The sequence below is a fragment of the Ipomoea triloba genome, chromosome 5 (assembly GCF_003576645.1).
Source record: "Ipomoea triloba cultivar NCNSP0323 chromosome 5, ASM357664v1".
NCBI lineage: Eukaryota > Viridiplantae > Streptophyta > Magnoliopsida > Solanales > Convolvulaceae > Ipomoea > Ipomoea triloba.
In genome coordinates, this window is record NC_044920.1 from 23,057,511 (window position 1) to 23,072,334 (window position 14,824).

The window sequence follows — 14,824 nt, forward strand, 5'->3', positions numbered from 1 at the left end:
TTGTGAACTCGCATCGATCTTAACAAGTGGTATTAGAGTCCTAAGTTGGTTTATAGATATATCTTTCTTGTATCGTTTATGTTATAATCCATTCTAGTAAAGTGATTGTACATGTCTTGGAAAAGTTCTAGCTAAGACTTGTATTTAAGCAATCCATTTGTGACTCACTTCTCTTCCCCAAAATTATTTTCCTAGTGTACTATTTACAAAGTGGATATGGTTCTATTATATGATACTATCTATTTAGATATATTGTTCATGATTTGAATAAAAAACACTACTTACAATGGCATTAAAGTATGAGATTGAAAAGTTCAATGAGAACAATTTCTCATTGTGGAAAATAAGAATGAAAGCAGTTCTCAGAAAAGATAATTGCGTAACAGCAATTGGAGAAAGACCAGTTGATTTCACTGAAGATGCCAAGTGGATATAAATGCATAGCAACACTATTGATAATCTTCACTTATCACTTGTTGATGAAGTGTTGTCAAGTGTGGCAGAGAAAAGTACGACAAAAGATATATGATATACTCTCATAAAGTATACTCTCATAAAGTTGTATGAGGCCAAATCACTGCACAACAATATATTATTGAAGAGGAAGATATACACTCTTAGGAAGATGGAGACATCCTCAGTAATTGAGCACATCAACACTTCCAACACTCTATTTTCACAACTCTCGGTGTTTTGAATTATAAAATAGATCCAAGTATTAGCAAGCAGAGTGAACTTCGACCAGAGATGAGACTCATCCATAATATTTTTGCCCATTCTTTGACAAGCCAAAAGTCTTCTACGTGGGTAGTAAGCAAAATTGATCTTTTATGTCTCTATAGCATTGTCAACAGGGTTCCAATTCACTTGGGTGTCATTATGGCTAGTATGTTCCACAAGCACACAAACAAGGATCTAACGACTCCGTACATTGGACCTTTTGTCACAGAGTTTCTAAAGAGCCTGGGTTTTGAGGAAAAATTGGAGGAATTTCATCCCATTGCACAGATGATCCCTCAGTCCGAATGCTGCCACATGAACTTAAAAATTCTCTCCTAGAACTTGAACCTGTGGATGAACAAAAAGTCCCAACTCCTCCCCCAACCCAACCCATCTATGTGGTGGACTCATAGGAGCAAATGCGAGCATTTCATCAATGGTTGTTTGATGACATTAGAACAGACATTAATGTTAGATTTTATGGCTTCCAATCCACAGTGCTTCAGGAATTCTAATCCTTACATGCCACCGTGGGTAATCTTGAGACTCAAGTCATGAAAATGTGGACCAGTGGCAAGACTTCAAAGCACATCACAACCCCACTCAAAGACCACAAGAGCACTGACCTTCTTGTCTTTTTTCAACCACTTCTTGATTTGCTTTACTACACTTTTATTTCTACTGTTTATTTCAGATGGAGTTACTTAAGGTATTTCGAGCCCTCATAAGTTGCAAGGGAGCACAGTCCACATCTTCCCTGAGGATTATTTAAGGGAGCACTATCCATCTTCTTTATCTTTGCATTTGGATTATTTTTGTGAACCCATCATGCTAGTAGGATGAATTTTGTCAATTTTTGTACACACTTTTATCTTATAGTGTTACTTTCCTTTCAATTTTTGTTTATATTGCTAACTAGTCTAACATAGGGGAAGATGTTTTTGTCTAAGTGTGGGGGATCACTCTGGGCTCTACTTTTGCTATCCATTCTTATAACTCTTGGAAGAAATTTGCTCACATTAGTGTATATAATGTCTAGTTACCAACTGAGATTCTAAGTATTTTGGTAATCTCTAATGACTGATACACACGTTATGTCTTAACTAACAAACTGTTGAAATTATAAGAACCCTAACTAATTGATCTATTAGATAATGCAACAGAATATAGTCTGTTGATATTATAAGAACCCTAACTAATTGATCTATTAGATAATGCAACATAATATAGTAAAGTGCGGAAATATAAATGACAAAAAGTAAATGGGACACATATTGGTTACCGCATTCTGAACAAGAAATCCGCTTCGCGTCTTGAGATTTATACTCACGCACAATGGCTTATAATATCATATAAAATGTGGTGGACCAAGACAACATATGCGTGTTGCTTGCCTTTTTTACTTGTTTTTTTGCTCAATAGAATCATTCTAGCCTATTTTTTATTTATAGAGGAACGAAGTAGCTCAACCGATAGGGAGAGAAGGATTAACTCGTCTGAGAATCGTTACCCAGTTCGATACAACCCGTATCTACATCTAGGGAACGACCATCAGTGCATCCAATTCACTATCTCCAACACCTATACAGAAGGTAAGAGATGATACAATCTCACCTAATGCGATCCACACACGGTAAGTAGCCAATTGCACAGGCTATAACAGATTGTTGAAGTCGGAGATCTGTGCAACCAGAAGTGACGTCTTGGAGACATCTCGTCTTGGAGAGTCGCTCTATTGCTATCCAATTCGCTGACTCACTCTACACTACACCACAACTGCATGGTCTTCATGTCCACATATTAAGTGTCAGCAATTTTCTTCTCAACTTCTTCTTTGTAAAGCTTCAGAACATATGCCTTGAGAACAAGATTATATCAAAGTATATCTTTGTAAAGTATTGGAAAAAATGTCTATGATTCAAGTCTAGAATTCTTCGTAGTAGTGTTGTACTTCAATCTTGAATCAACTTCCTTTATATATATTACTCTGATTACTATCTTACTTTTTTAGGCGCTCCAAAGAGAAAAGGATAGTAATTTCGCTGCGTGAATAAGTCAGTGAAGTCCAACGAATAGAAAACAAGTAGAGCAATTAATATAATCACAACTAACTGCTCTGATCCTAACTCTAATCCTAGCTCTGATATGCTATGATCTATTGCCAGATGTGAGTCATCAAGAATAAATGAGTTTAAGTAGAACAGTGTGTTAATATGTCTAATAACAATATAAAAATAAAGGAATACTTTTTAGAATTTTTGAAAATGGATGATACACTTGGTTTGGAACTTTTTAATAAATTGTTTTGTGTACTTAACTCTCTTGATCTTAATATTAATAATGTGGGGATCAAGGTTGTATGATACCAACCAAGACACATTTCAAAATATGATATGTTTTGCCATAGACTTCGGGTTTAAATTCAGAAAAAGAAAAAAAAGGATTGAATTTTGAATTCTCATTTCAAAATCTGATTTGTTTTGCCACAGACTTCCGGTTTAAACTCAGAAAAGCACAAAAAAAAAAAACATTGAGAATTTTGAATTCTCAAGACACATTTCAAAACCTGATCTGTTTTGCTACAGACTTCCGGTTAAAATTCAGAAAAGCACAAAAAAAACATTGAATTTTGAATTCTCAAGACACATTATAAAACCTGATCTGTTTTGCCACAGACTTCTGGTTAAAATTCAGAAAAGCACAAAAAAACATTAAATTTTGAATTCTCAAGACACATTTCAAAACCTGATCTGTTTTGCCACAAACTTCCGGTTTAAATTCAGAAAAGCACAAAAAAAACCATTGAATTTTGAATTCTCAAGACCCCTTTAAGAAGACCACATTTTTATGAATTTGAATCTCAAAAAGAAAAACAAGAAAAAAAAAATCTGCATATTTTCAACCGACAATTACCTTGAGCATTAGTTGGTTTCATCAAAGCAACATTAATCTCATCAGATGCAATCATGCTTTCTTCATCCATCCTGATTTCAGAACTCATTGACAAAGAACAACAACCCAGGAAAACGAAGCTCTCTAGTTAAAGGACCCGAGAAGAAGGAGAAGAGAAGGTTGTGTCTATGAAAAACCCCAAAGAGAGAGAGAGAGAGATTGAAGGAGCGTTGTCTGCTGGAATCTGGATAGGCATACAAATAGAGGGGTAAAGCGAGGGTCTTTATTCAAATCACCAACGGCTAGTTAAATGTGGCCGTTGGATGCGATCTCGTAAAAGGTAATTGTCACGTGGCTTTGTCCAAGAGACGATGCATTCAAAGTATGGATGACAACATATTTTATTTTTCTTTTCAAGTGTTTTAGCGACTTCCTAATCCAGATCAAGGTTTTTACTAAATACTCATGTCATTTAATACCATCCTTAATTAATTTCTAAACAATATTAGAATTATAATAGTAATAGGGACAAAGACCTTGTGGTCAATCGTGACTCTCCATGTGGTATATTAGATTGTTTTTAGGATTTGGTGATGAACAAGTTAAGGCTGAGTTTGCATAAATCTTATTATATATTGTGAGTGTTTATGAATTGTGTTTAATGTTTTTAATTTAGTATTAGTGCAATAATACATGTCTTAATAATTTCAGTTGATAATTAAATATTTTAAAAAGATTAATGTATAATGAATTGTTTTAATAAATGTAAAATGTCTTTAAACGATCAAATATCGAACACGGAGGGTTAATTTGTACTCCATTCCAAATTTATTTGTCAATTTTGACTGAACACACGGATTTAAAAGAAAATATTTAATATATTGATTTAGCAATGTATTTATGTTTTTGCCAATAATAAATGCATTGCCTTTTTTTTTTGAATACTACTGACTTTATTACATTGTAGTATTTGTTCATCTATACTTTCTCAATCGGTTGAAGCACGTACAAAGAGTCAATACCGCCTACCGCCTCTATTACATTGTAGTATATGTTCATCTAAACTTTCTCAACCTGTTGAAGCACAAAGAGTCAATACCGTGGAGGCTCGATCTCATGACCTCCCATATAGGAGAATCACTACATGTTATCTGAACACAAGGTAATATAAGTATAGTGCTTTTAAAGAGTATTTAGATAATGTGGTAATCAATGTTATTATATGGGAGCGATAATTATGGGACATTTCAATTTAAAAATAATAATAATATTTTTTTTTTTGAGATAAGGAGATCACAAGTCGAAGAAGAGTTCAAACTACATTAACAAACTCCTTGACTTCTGCCAAAAACCTTGTGGCCAAGTGACATAGTTGTGATCTTCCCAAGTGTAATGTGGAAATTGTGAATGAGGCCAAAATTTGGCATTTCTGGCCAACTTTTCCTACGTATGACATATGCTTCCGATGTTAGAAATTTTTACGTGTTAATATTCAATTTAGTTTTTGATTATATTAGTTTTTTTTTTCAATTTACTCCTAAATGATTTTTTTGTGCTTAATTATGTCCTCAAGTTTAACGGTTTAACCCAATTGAGTCTTCGGCTGTTAGAATGAAAGACTAAATCGAGAAAATTCACTATAATCGAGGACTAAATTGGATAAAATCACTATAATCGAAAATTAATTTGTACCCGGTTATGTTGTAGCAGGTCTTAAGATATAACTCATTGAAGACAAAGCGCTATTACAATAATTGTAATGGTACACGTCCAAGTATAAACACTGGATGAAGCTTACTCCTGAAATGATTATAACAAAATTTAAGTCAAGCTATTAAGATATGAGTTGCATAATAGAGTTTCAATGGTGGACAATTATGCTATGCTTATATAATGGAGTTTAGGTTCAAGCGAGAAAAGATGCAAAAATTATGGATTGCTTATATCTCAAATATTAGATTTACGAATTTACTCTCTCTCTCTCTCAACGCTGATTTGAAATTGTAGGTTACTCATCAAATCAAGAAGGTTTATTCAGAACTATAGCCTATAATAGTTTATCGCCTTATTATAGAAGGCTCAAGTGCGAATCACCAACTTACGTGAAGAGAGTTCACAGTATCTAAAATCAAGGAGAACCTTAGTGACAACATAGATAATTGACATCAATCCATGTTGGGTGAATTTGTTGGAGGTGTTACATAGATTAGTTCAGGGGCGTGGCTACAATGTCAATACTTGACATCATGTAACATTCTTGTAACCTATAGTGAATTCGGCTAGAAAGTTGGGAGCCCTCCAAACATATGAGAGTATTCTCTGAACTACATAAACAAACTTTGCGTGCATTATTTTCTTTACTACAGTACATACTCTTAGTACATATAGTATGTTTCATACGGAGTTATTTCCACTTTTGGTCCCACGAGTATGGGATCATTTCCACATTTAGTCCCTAACTATTAAAATTTTCACATTTGGTCTCACGACTTTCAAATCTCTACCACATATGGTCATTTCGATCAAAATTCTGGTCACCAGTGACTTTTTTTTTTTTTTTTCGATGAATGATTTAACTTAAGGGCAAAATTGTTATTTCATTATTTTAATTAAAAATAATAATTTTTCCCTTTTCCCCATCCCCATTATTCTTTCACTCCCAGCCGTCACGTACACCTTGTTACCCTTTTCCCCATCCCCGATTATTATTCTTCTTCCATCTATCACGTTGTGCTGTAAAAGGGAAAAATTCACAAAAGAACAACAATGCTATTTGAATATGATTTGCATGCAATATTTCTTTGAATCAACAAAAATATCACTAGTAATTTATAGTGTATATCCATGACAAAATAACAGTATTCGTTTTTGCTTACACAAAGTGATTACAAGTTTACAATGTATATCCACCGCCAAATTAAAATAAACAAAAATATCACTTTGTAGTCTAACAAAAATGATAGTACTAATTGTTGACTTCTGTGCTTGTCATCTTTATCACTCATTTGTGAGTTGGCATGGGTCTACACCACCAAACAATTCAAAATCCATATCACTTTGGGTTAATATATTTGGAGTTAATTATCGAAATGGTCCCTCGACTATAGCGAAATTATCAATTTGGTCCTCGACTATTTTTTTTAACTAATAAAGTCCTCAACTTTGAAAATGTTAACCAATTTGGTCCTCCGTTCGGTCAGCGTCAAAAGTTTGTTTAATTTAAGGGTATTATTGGAATTTCACAAGATACATGGAAGTTGTTCTCATCTCTGTTTTGGCCGATGATTTCAACGAGAACTGCTAAGGCTATTAGATATCTACCAGTCAAGTGACGTTCTTATGGCAGAGTTTTGCCGTCGAATCGTTAGTACCATATGGCATTACTACGGCGGCTGCGTCGTCGGAAAGGTGGTTGATGGTGATTTTAGATTCATCAGAATTGACGGTCTTAGGGTTATCAACAGCTCCACTTTTAATGCTTCCCCGGGACCAACCCCCAAGCCACCATCTCATGCTTGGATGGTATGCTTGTTTGAGGATTCTGGCGGTAAGACAGAGATAGACATGCAGGGAAGTATTTTCTTTGTTTTGGTGTTTAAGAGCTGGGCGTCAAGAAATCCTTCACTGGAGATTCTTCCGGCGAGTCTAAACAGTCCATGCAAGTAAGGTGGTTGGTGAGAACGGCGCTGAGAGTGGTGGCAGGATTTTCTGGTTTTACTAGCAAGAATTTTTTTTTTTTTGGATCAAAGTGGAAGGGGTAAATCCCATCCAGGAACCTTAAAGGTGGTTCCTCTCGCTAATTCTTCTCAGCCAAGTGCAGCTCAGTCTATCATCTTCAAGAATGCTCCTTATTTTATTCTGAGGGTCTCTGAGATCTATGCATGTGGACACAGTATTCCTCGCCATTAGATCTATGCATGTGGACATAGTATTCCTCCCCATTTTGGCAATGCCATCCACAACAATATTTTGTTCCCTTAAAATATGGATAAATTTGATATCCCAATCTTTGTCTTTCCATCTCTGGCAGTTATCAATGGTAGCTCGAATATGTCCCCTGGGGAGAGGGGTACCATTGATCCAGATAGCATGTGTAGTATGAACAACAAACATGAAGCCTCAGCTTCTGCTGCATGTGTAGTATGAACAACAGACATAAAGCCACCCAACCAAACTCCTTCGTGGTCACGTAAAACTCCCCCACAGCCAGCTGCTTCTCCACCTGCAACGCTCCCATCGACGTTCAAGAGCTTTAATGGTATCCAGAGCTCCATTAATGGAGAGTTCCATGAGCTCTACATAGCAACAACTTGAACTTTTCTGGGGTGGTTGAATTCGCTTCTGACCATACCAAACTCCATCGTTGCAGCTTCCATGGAAGGAAGGAATTTGTCTAAGAACTTCTGCAGCAAACCTGTCGGAGTTCTGGTAGCACTTCCGCCATAGCTCGACATCGTTAGTCTCATTATGGTCTTGCAGGCGTCTGGATCAATGGCAGTAGGAAATAATCGTGAAAGAGTTATCACTACAAAAAAAAGCAAAAATAGTGACGGACTTATTCCGTTGCTAATTTAGCGACGGAATAGTGACCACTTAGTGACAGATTTTCAATTTTTTGTTAAATGGACATTAGCGACGGATTTATGACGGAATTTTTTCGTCGTTAAATACGTAGCTAATTTTAGCAGGATTTTTCGCGGACTAATTCTATAATTTTAATTCCTACAAATTAGGGACAGATATATTAATTCGTTGCAAAATTTTCAAGCTAAATTTGTTTTTGTTTACATTTTAGTGACGGATTTGGTGATCCGTCGTTATATAGCGGGCTATTTTCTAACACTCTAGCGATGGATTTTAAATTCCGTCGCTAAATTTACAAACCGAATTTTTAAAATTTTAGTGACGGATTTAAATATCCGTCACTATATAGCTTTTTTTACCTGCGGGGTTTCGAAATAAAAAGGTGGAATTTTTTTAAGTCTAGCGACGGGTTTCGAAATCCGTCGCTAGATTAGACAAATAAATGCTGAACAAAATAAACAAGCTACCCTAACCCTAAGTGTTTTGCATTCTGCCATTCGCCTCTCTCAGTCTTTCCCATAGTGCCCATTGCTGCGATTTTCCTCCGATCGCCCAATTTCTTTCGTAAATGTTTTATATGATTTCTTTATTGTTATTATTATTATTATTATTATTGTTGTTGTTGTTGTTGTTGTTGTTATTGTTATTATATTTTTAAAAAATCAAATGGTATTCAGTTAGGTTCGATTGTTTATCGAACAATTCGGTTTTTTACCGAATCGTTCAATATACAAGAATCCATTACCGTTTAGTTATTCGGTATATTACCGAATCGAATTAGTTCAGTTCAGTTCGGGAAAATCGAACCAAATTGTCCAACCCTAAAGTTAATTACTGAAATGGTCCATTGATTATAGCAAAATTACTAATTTGGTCCTAAGTTAACAGATTTTTAACGGCAAAACAAACGGAAGATCAAATTTGTTAAGATTTTTAAAGTTGAGGGACTTAATTGGTCAAAAAAATAGTCAAAAACTAAATTGATAATTTCGCTATAGTCAAAAACTATTACGGCAATTAATTCCAATCTCACACAATTTTTTATTTTTTTGAGAATACAATCTCACACAATTATTCTTAGTGTAGATAGGTAGGGGAAAAGGATAAGAAAACTTTTTAGAGTACTGCGGGATAAAATTATAATTTTATGAATAAAGTAAGAGTTAAGGGTGTGTTTGGTTGGTGGATTTAGGCATAAAGAATGGGTATAAAAGTGATTGCTTGTGTTTGGTTGATAGGTTTTGTGAATGCTACTATGAGTTTGAAATACCCCACCATTAATGATAAAACCATACCCTTATTATATAAGGGTTTCATTTCCCTTCCTCCTTTCTTCATCAACTAAATACTTTTACCAAAACCCATTACCATTATCAATTATTTGATACACATTCAGTTCGATTCTCATGTGCGAACCAAACACACCCTAAATTTGACAAATAATTGGAGTTGAATGCAATTATTATATTCCGTACATCGAATTCAAGGTTTTTAGAAAACATGGCAGACAACAAGTGCACTATGAATAAGATTCGCACAACCACTAAGCCCAATACCATTCCCCTCTCGGAGCAGTCCACAACGACGCTAGTGTGACCATTTTTGACGGCAGCAATCGCTCTATGGCCTCAAGATCCGCCGTCATCGCGTGGTTTGTTCTTTAACCCCAAAACCCGTTCTCCAACCTACTCCTATGTCTTTGTGCTCTTTTTACCCACGCTCTGATTCATGATGATGACTATCTATCAGGGGCTCAGGAGAAGATGGGCAGTTAGGATTAGGGGATAACGAAGAGAAAGAACGGGTTTGCTCTATCAAAGCACTCCAGAACGACAAGGTTTCCTCAGTTGTCGCCGGCAGCAGGAACTCTCTCGCCATCTGTGAAAACGGCCAGGTATTTCCAAAAAAAAATAAAGTGTATGAGCTAAATAGTGATTGTGTTTTAATGGGTTTGTGCCCTTATTTTTGCTGAATAATCAGTTGTTTACATGGGGTTGGAATCAAAGAGGGACCTTGGGGCACGCACCCACGTCTAAGACTGAGAATATTCCCAGTCAGGTTAAGGCCCTTGCTAATGTCAAAATTGTTCAGGTAATCTCACCTCTAATTTTCAATGCCAAAAAAGATGAAAACTTTGGGTTTTTATTTTCGAGTTTAATGTTATATTTCTGATTCCAGGCTGCTATTGGTGGATGGCATTGTCTGGCCGTTGATGACCAAGGCCGAGCTTATGCTTGGGGTGTGTATATTTTCTTTATTCTTTTATCCGCTTCAACTTTTATTTCCTTAGGAAAACTTGAAGAGAGTGTAGGTTTTGTATAAAATTCATTTTGAAAACTAAAATTTTTACCCCTTCCAGAATAAAAAGAGAGTAATCTTGTGCTCTCAAAGTTAGATTAGTTCAATCAATTTTACAATTGAAACTTACTTAGCACCAAAAAATATATATACAATGGAATTGAGCTATGTACTACTATGTATTGTGTTATGTATCATGTATGTATCTCCAGAAATAACTGCACAATGGTGGGAGCATTTATCCAACTTCTATGGTGTGCAACATTTTTGTTTCAGGTGGGAACGAGTATGGGCAGTGTGGTGAAGAACCAGAGAGGAAAGATGACACTGGGAAGCCTGTGAGGAGGGATATTGGAACTCCACAGCGATGTGTGCCAAAGCTTTCTGTTCGTCAGGTGAGATTATAATGTGAATTTATTTCCTTTGGGATTCCTAATTTATTCTCCTTGGTCACTCTGCTAATAATTCGGTGCAGAAGTTTTTCTCACATATTGTGTTATTCGGCAAAGCACTGCAGGCTTGTGTACTTATATTTTCTATAAAAATTAACATGTGCATGCACTACAATATGTAAATAAGATTCCACTTAAGATTTGAATTTTTGAATATAGAGGAATTCTTTCTTAGACATTTTTTTAAAGTAGATAACTTCCAGATATGGAAGATAGAAACAGTGTAGGTTGCTGATCCTTAAAACTAACATAATTTTTTAGTAGTCTATAAAATGATTTTATTTGAGACACCTTTTCTTTCTCTTTAGCTTTACGAGTAGAGAATCATTTTCTAGTGTTTTCCCATGCCTTTGATTTGTATTTAAGAATTAATTTCTTGGATCCTGACATCGCAGGTAGCTGCAGGTGGCACTCATTCGGTGGTTCTTACAAAGGAAGGGCATGTATGGACATGGGGTCAACCGTGGCCTCCTGGGGACATGTACCCTCTTAATCTCTTAGTTCCTTAATTTTGGTCTTTAGTGAATAAAACAGGGATATTTTTTTTGCTTTGGTCATTCCAAGAGAAAAGAAGGAAAAATGTGGCATGTGAAAAAAATCACTCCACTCCACCCCCACCCCCATGCACCAATTTTTATTTTTTTTTTTGGCAAAAAGGCATCAAAGTTAGATACTGTTGAATTCTCTGTAAAACAATAAGATTATTCTTCTTTGGAAAATTTTATGATTCCTAAATGTTTCCGCAGAAAGCAAATATCTACTCCCGTTCGAGTACAAGGCCTTGCAAGTGTAAGGCTAATTGCAGTTGGAGCTTTTCACAACTTGGCTCTTCTTGATGATGGAGCTTTGATGGCATGGGGTAATAATGAGTATGGACAACTAGGAACAGGGGATACCCAGCCAAGATCACAACCCATCCCTGTTCAAGGACTGCTGGGTCTTTCACTGGTTTGTATTATGATTTCCAATCTGGTGATGTGCCTTTATCTTCAATGCATAAATGAGTCTAAATTTATTTTTGCCATTTTTCCCATTTTTCCCATTTTTCCCAGGTTGATGTTGCTGCTGGAGGATGGCATTCTGCAGCATTGACAGAAGAAGGGGAGGTATTTTGTTGTCTTCTAAGTAACTGCCTCTGCATTAATTAATACGGAGTAATTATTTTCATGTGATTGGCTTGATACACATTTAGTGAGACATGTATGTTGTGTTACAAATGGAGTCTCCAGTAAGAGTACAAGTAATACCAAAAAGCTAGTCTAGATATGGACCCAGAGTCCCATGTCACTCTTAAGTTGGTTAAGTATGCTTACTAAAACAGTGACATAGGCTATTAATTCAAGAATTCAGGTTTCTTCTTTGTTTTCTCTTTACATCTCTTCCAATATCAGATTTGTGCATAACAGTCATACATGCCAACTTTTGAAGGCATACTTCCATGTCTTTGTCCTGTCTATAATTCCGAAAACTGCATTCAGTATCTTGTGGACATGAAGTGCTTGTTTTGGCCCAGCTAGAACTTATCATGAAAGAGGCTTTTACTACAAATCTCAACTGTAAAGCTTCTTGAAAAACAGCCTTTTGCATCTTTTTTGGCTTCCAAGGACCTTTTTTCATTTTTTAATATTTGGCCTAACTTATGCTTTTTGGAGTAGATAAGCTCCAATGAGCTATGGGTCAAGCAAGCACTAAAAAGTTCTGTAGCTTTGGAAATACTTTCTGATACATCAGAAGATTCAGAACCCCTTGGCACCCCAAAACTTCTGAGCATGGGTTTTATTCCCTGGTCCAAGTTGAAAGATTGGTCAAATGCTCAACTGCTGTCTGCTTATTGTTAGGCCATCACCCATCAGTTCAAGCCCTAAACCTCTTTCAAAATAGAAGGAAGGTTGGGCACATTTTCCTTTGCTACACCCCTGTACCCAACATATCAAGAGAGAGCCTTGCACTTTTAGTCTGACCTATAACAATCAGATGGATTGGTGATACCAAATTTCCTTCAATATGGAAGCACCAGATGGAAATTCCCTATGATATGAAGTCATTTTAGGTGACATAAATATAAGTTACTATGTAGTGTGATGACACATTTGTTACCATTTCAAATGGGTGGTTACAGGATCAAACCCCGGTGGTGGGGGCATTGATTCTTTGGGCTAAAAAAGATTGAGAAAGTATAGAACAGATATTACCTTGTAAAGAATCATGAGTGTTTCAAAAAAAAATCAGTTACTTTGTCTAACAATAGATGAGTCTGGTGCAATGCTGAATTTTGGTCCGGCAGGCATGTGCTTAGTGCATAGGATTCAAATATATCATGCACGCACTCGTGCATCTTCCTTGCCCAAACCATCATCCTTGACCCCTAAATGAGCCATCATTGTGACGAGTTCCCTATCCCCCCTTCATAAAGAGTTTCCTTTTATTTTAAAGAGATTTGACATGCACTTGTTGGTTTGCGTGTTTTAGCTGATTTTGGATATTCTATATATGCCTTTATGAAAACTTATTCTGATAGGAACCATGGATGTTGTGGTACCTTAACTGTGCTTATCAATTGCAATGTCTTCCATACTCCAGGTTTACGGTTGGGGCAGAGGGGAGCATGGAAGGCTCGGCTTTGGGGATGATAAGAGCAGTAAAATGGTGCCACAAAAGGTTCAACTTCTATCTGGGGAGAATATTGTACAGGTGAAATGTCATTTACCATCCTTATTCATAGGCATCAAAGATTTGATGTGGAAATTTACTCACTTATGTGCAAATTTACATTGTTTAAAAAATTCACATTGTTTTAGTCGTTCAGTGCTGTTGATTTTGCATGTCGAATTGGTGGATTCATGGTCTATAGTAACTTTCTATGTTGATTAATATTTGCAGTCGTAATTCCATTCATATATCTTGTGAATAGTCTTACAGGAGAAATCCAGTATTATTCTATCTACTGACCAATTTGAGTGGTTTTTTTCGGAAATTTTCAAGCTTTATTTTATAATATGCCTCTTGAAGTTAATGAATTTATTGTTCATGTTGCAGATCTCGTGTGGAGGGACTCACTCTGTGGCATTAACACGGGATGGCCGCATGTTTTCTGTAAGTGCTGTGATATTCTTTATACAATTCCCTAAACTGAGCCGAGCATTTGCATACTAAATTTCAGAATAGATATGGTTTGAATGTCATAATCTATGCGCTCATCCCGGCATTTTACTATCTTTGATGTTTTTGCTGAAGTGTACCTAAAGTTCAATACAATGTTATATCTTGTGTTACTTTCACGACTTTGGTCAAGTTGCTAGCTCAGATCAAGATCGTTTCCCGACCAAATGAATGAGAAATGGAAATTCAAAAATTTGAGTGACTAATCATGGTGTTTGGCAGTTCGGGCGAGGAGACCATGGGCGACTAGGATACGGGAGAAAGGTGACGACTGGTCATCCTTCGGAAGTGCCCATCAACATTCCACCTCCAAAAGATCTGAGCGACACTGAAGGGCGGTGGTGTGCTACACTCGTGGCATGTGGGGGCCGCCATACGCTGGCACTCGTAAACTGGCAAACACTCGAACCTGAACAGCCTCTGTGAAGTTAGGCTCGCTACTTTATAGTATTAGAACTCTGGTAGATTTGGCTTTCCTGTATAACTGCTAATACTATACTGTTTTTTTTTTGGACATTGGTATTATAGTACAAAAAATGAGCAGAGAGCTATATTATTGTTATAAGCCCCTTCCATGGTTAATTACTTAAATACTGAAAAGTGAAAACAGAGTACAACTCAAGAATGCTTCAGAAAAGGACAGCAGAAGCTGATGGCCCCTGAGATTAGGGGTGGGCGTTTCGGGCTTCAGTTTTTTTTTTTTTTTTTTTTTTTTTTTT

At 36.3% G+C, this 14,824-nt stretch overlaps 1 protein-coding gene across 1 annotated transcript; it reads left to right on the forward strand.

The window, feature by feature from the left end:
* The first annotated feature begins 9,704 nt into the window (after positions 1-9,704).
* On the forward strand, positions 9,705-14,670 carry LOC116018685 (ultraviolet-B receptor UVR8-like). Its single transcript, XM_031258649.1, has 11 exons — positions 9,705-9,847; positions 9,946-10,090; positions 10,177-10,287; positions 10,375-10,435; positions 10,771-10,889; positions 11,342-11,427; positions 11,693-11,894; positions 11,999-12,052; positions 13,527-13,637; positions 13,983-14,039; positions 14,328-14,670. Exons 1-11 carry the CDS (start codon positions 9,819-9,821, stop codon positions 14,529-14,531), a joined length of 1,179 nt encoding a protein of 392 aa, XP_031114509.1. The 5' UTR covers positions 9,705-9,818; the 3' UTR covers positions 14,532-14,670.
* The last annotated feature ends 154 nt before the right edge of the window (positions 14,671-14,824 follow it).